We start from the raw sequence: 2,367 nt of genomic DNA on the forward strand, positions 1-2,367 counted from the left end.
CTTACAAAGCTTTTTAAGTAGGTCATTTAATGTAAAACAATTTGCCGTATTAGCATGAGGGTTTTGTCTTGAAGGGTTGGTATACAAAGATGTGTCGTTAATGACGTCATTAAGATTATCAGATTACCAAAAAAGGGATCAGTATGCAATGGGGTATTGGGAATGACTAATAAAATAAATTGGGTAGCTATTAGAAATATTTATTACCCTTAAATAATATATATCTACGATCACATTATTTTCATAAAGGCACAAAGAAAAATCCTACAATATTTGTCCATCAGGTGCCCTAACTTTATATACATTAATAAAAGCACTTATGGTTTTATATTATCTAAGTTTAGTTACAAACATATCTATATTTTAATTTAGATTAGATACAATATAAATTAATTGACACTAGCATAAATGGCATTTACATTAATGCGACATTTATAACGCGATAGACGCAAAGTCTAACTAGTCTATACAAAATGACCGTTACAGAACACCTTGCGCTCGCTTCGTACATCGACTTTGGCACTGACAGCTGTATGTTTACATCACATACCTATAAATTAACTATACTATTTACATCTACATGTTTCTATAAAAAGTTTTCTAATATTATAACTAGTTAAGGCGTTTTATTTTTAGATAACGAACGTGCCTGCCTTGTTTTTTCTTGCCACCATTTTAGAGTTTCTTCAAATTGTTCACGATCTTCGGGAGTGACTTGGATGTCAGGCAGCTCTTTTTTGAGTTCTATATCGCTATATTGTTGATCATCCGACACTTGATCTTCTTCTTTAAATTTGAACTGAGCGTGATTAAGAATCATATCTGGATTGATAGCGTCCAGAGGCAGCTCAGATGCATCTTCGTAATTAGTTTGAATTTGTTGATGAATTGAATCCACATATTTGACTTCGAAATCATTTTCATTAATTGGGACATCATTTTCACTGCAATAATTTTGTTCTGGAATTACTGTAAATTGTTCTGCCGAATTGGGGAATTGAAAATGGCCATCGAGAAGATGATGGTGATTAATTTCATCTTGAGCTAGAAGATCTGATGATGGTGTCAAGGGTTGTGCTGTCCTATCTTCTTCATAAAGGCGAGGAGTAGACACTAATTGGAATGTCTCAGAGCTTTGTAGGTCAACGTAGTGATGAGTTTGTATTTGTTGCAGAGAACCGTCCAGATCATCTTCATCTAAATCTTCGTCCTCCATACCTGGCGAATTTAAGCAATAATAATTTCGCTCTTGGCTATTTTCTCTCGGAGATGAAGATGCTGGAGACGGAAAAGATTCCATTGATGGCCGAGATAAGTTTTCTTTATCAGCGTGTCCGATATTAAGTAGTGTTTCCAAATTTCTTATGTACTCGACGGCCATGCGTAGAGTTTCAACTTTGCTTAATTTTTTATTTGGCCCTCTGTTTGAGTTTGCATTTTCAAACACTGCAGCCACCTCATCGGGGATATGTCGGCGCAAGGCGGCAAATCCGTCATTGACTTGGCGAACGCGATTCCTTTCCCGCGCATTTCGGCGCGCTACAGCGAGAGGTGTTGCAGCTCTCGCATTATCCTCTGGAACATTTTCACGGTATTTTGGGCGCTTCGCTAATGAATTTGCATTGCTTTCAATGGAATGCACTAATGACGACACTGACACTGTATTCGGTGATTGGAGCTTTTGTTTTTTCCTCACTATAACGATTTCACGTCTGTTTGCGTCATTATTTGTTATATTCACTGAATTGTTCACAGATTCTTGAAGCACTTGGGTCTTGAGTGGCGAATTGCGGAACACGACAACTCCGATTGAGCTCATTTTGGACCGATGCTGTTTTCACATGTTATGAGTAACTGATTGTTTGATTTAGTTCCGGGTTGGTTCTTAGTATGATATTAGCTATTACTGTATAAAATATGTTTAGGTGGCGTCAGAGCGCCGTCCGTCGCGGGAATGGCGCGTGCCGTGAGCCGCACCTGGGGTGGCTCGCGGCTTACGGGGGGATCAATAGGGGTAGGTACTTACGTTTACTAGTTGCACACATGCTCTTTCAAAAGGGCGGATTGGAGAATCGTTAAGGCTCAGTTTATTAAGAATACAAATGTATTCTGATACAATGTATGTTGAGAATTCCATAGCTGTAGGTTAATATTATGAAGAGACGTATTTGTTTCTTAAATTGTATTTGAACTATAATTTAATATATTAATAGCATAAAAAATACGAGAAATAAAGGCATAAGAGAAATACACTACTACTACAACTATAAGAAATAGAAAATGAATTAAAGTTTTACCTGGATACGGATAATAATTCAGTTTTAAATAAGTAATCATTTTTTGTAAAAATAAGTAAAGTATATTTCT

General features: G+C 36.6%; 1 protein-coding gene across 1 annotated transcript; it reads right to left on the reverse strand.

The window, feature by feature from the left end:
* Positions 1 to 254: 254 nt before the first annotated feature.
* On the reverse strand, positions 255 to 1,940 carry LOC149902226 (uncharacterized). The gene has a single exon (XM_090110190.1). The coding sequence runs from the start codon at positions 1,817 to 1,819 to the stop codon at positions 617 to 619; it is 1,203 nt and encodes a 400-aa protein (XP_089966316.1). The 5' UTR covers positions 1,820 to 1,940; the 3' UTR covers positions 255 to 616.
* Positions 1,941 to 2,367: the final 427 nt, after the last annotated feature.

This window comes from Colias eurytheme, chromosome 15, assembly GCF_061535395.1.
Source record: "Colias eurytheme isolate Ceu_HAF_F1 chromosome 15, ilColEury1 Martin Lab GWU primary, whole genome shotgun sequence".
NCBI lineage: Eukaryota > Metazoa > Arthropoda > Insecta > Lepidoptera > Pieridae > Colias > Colias eurytheme.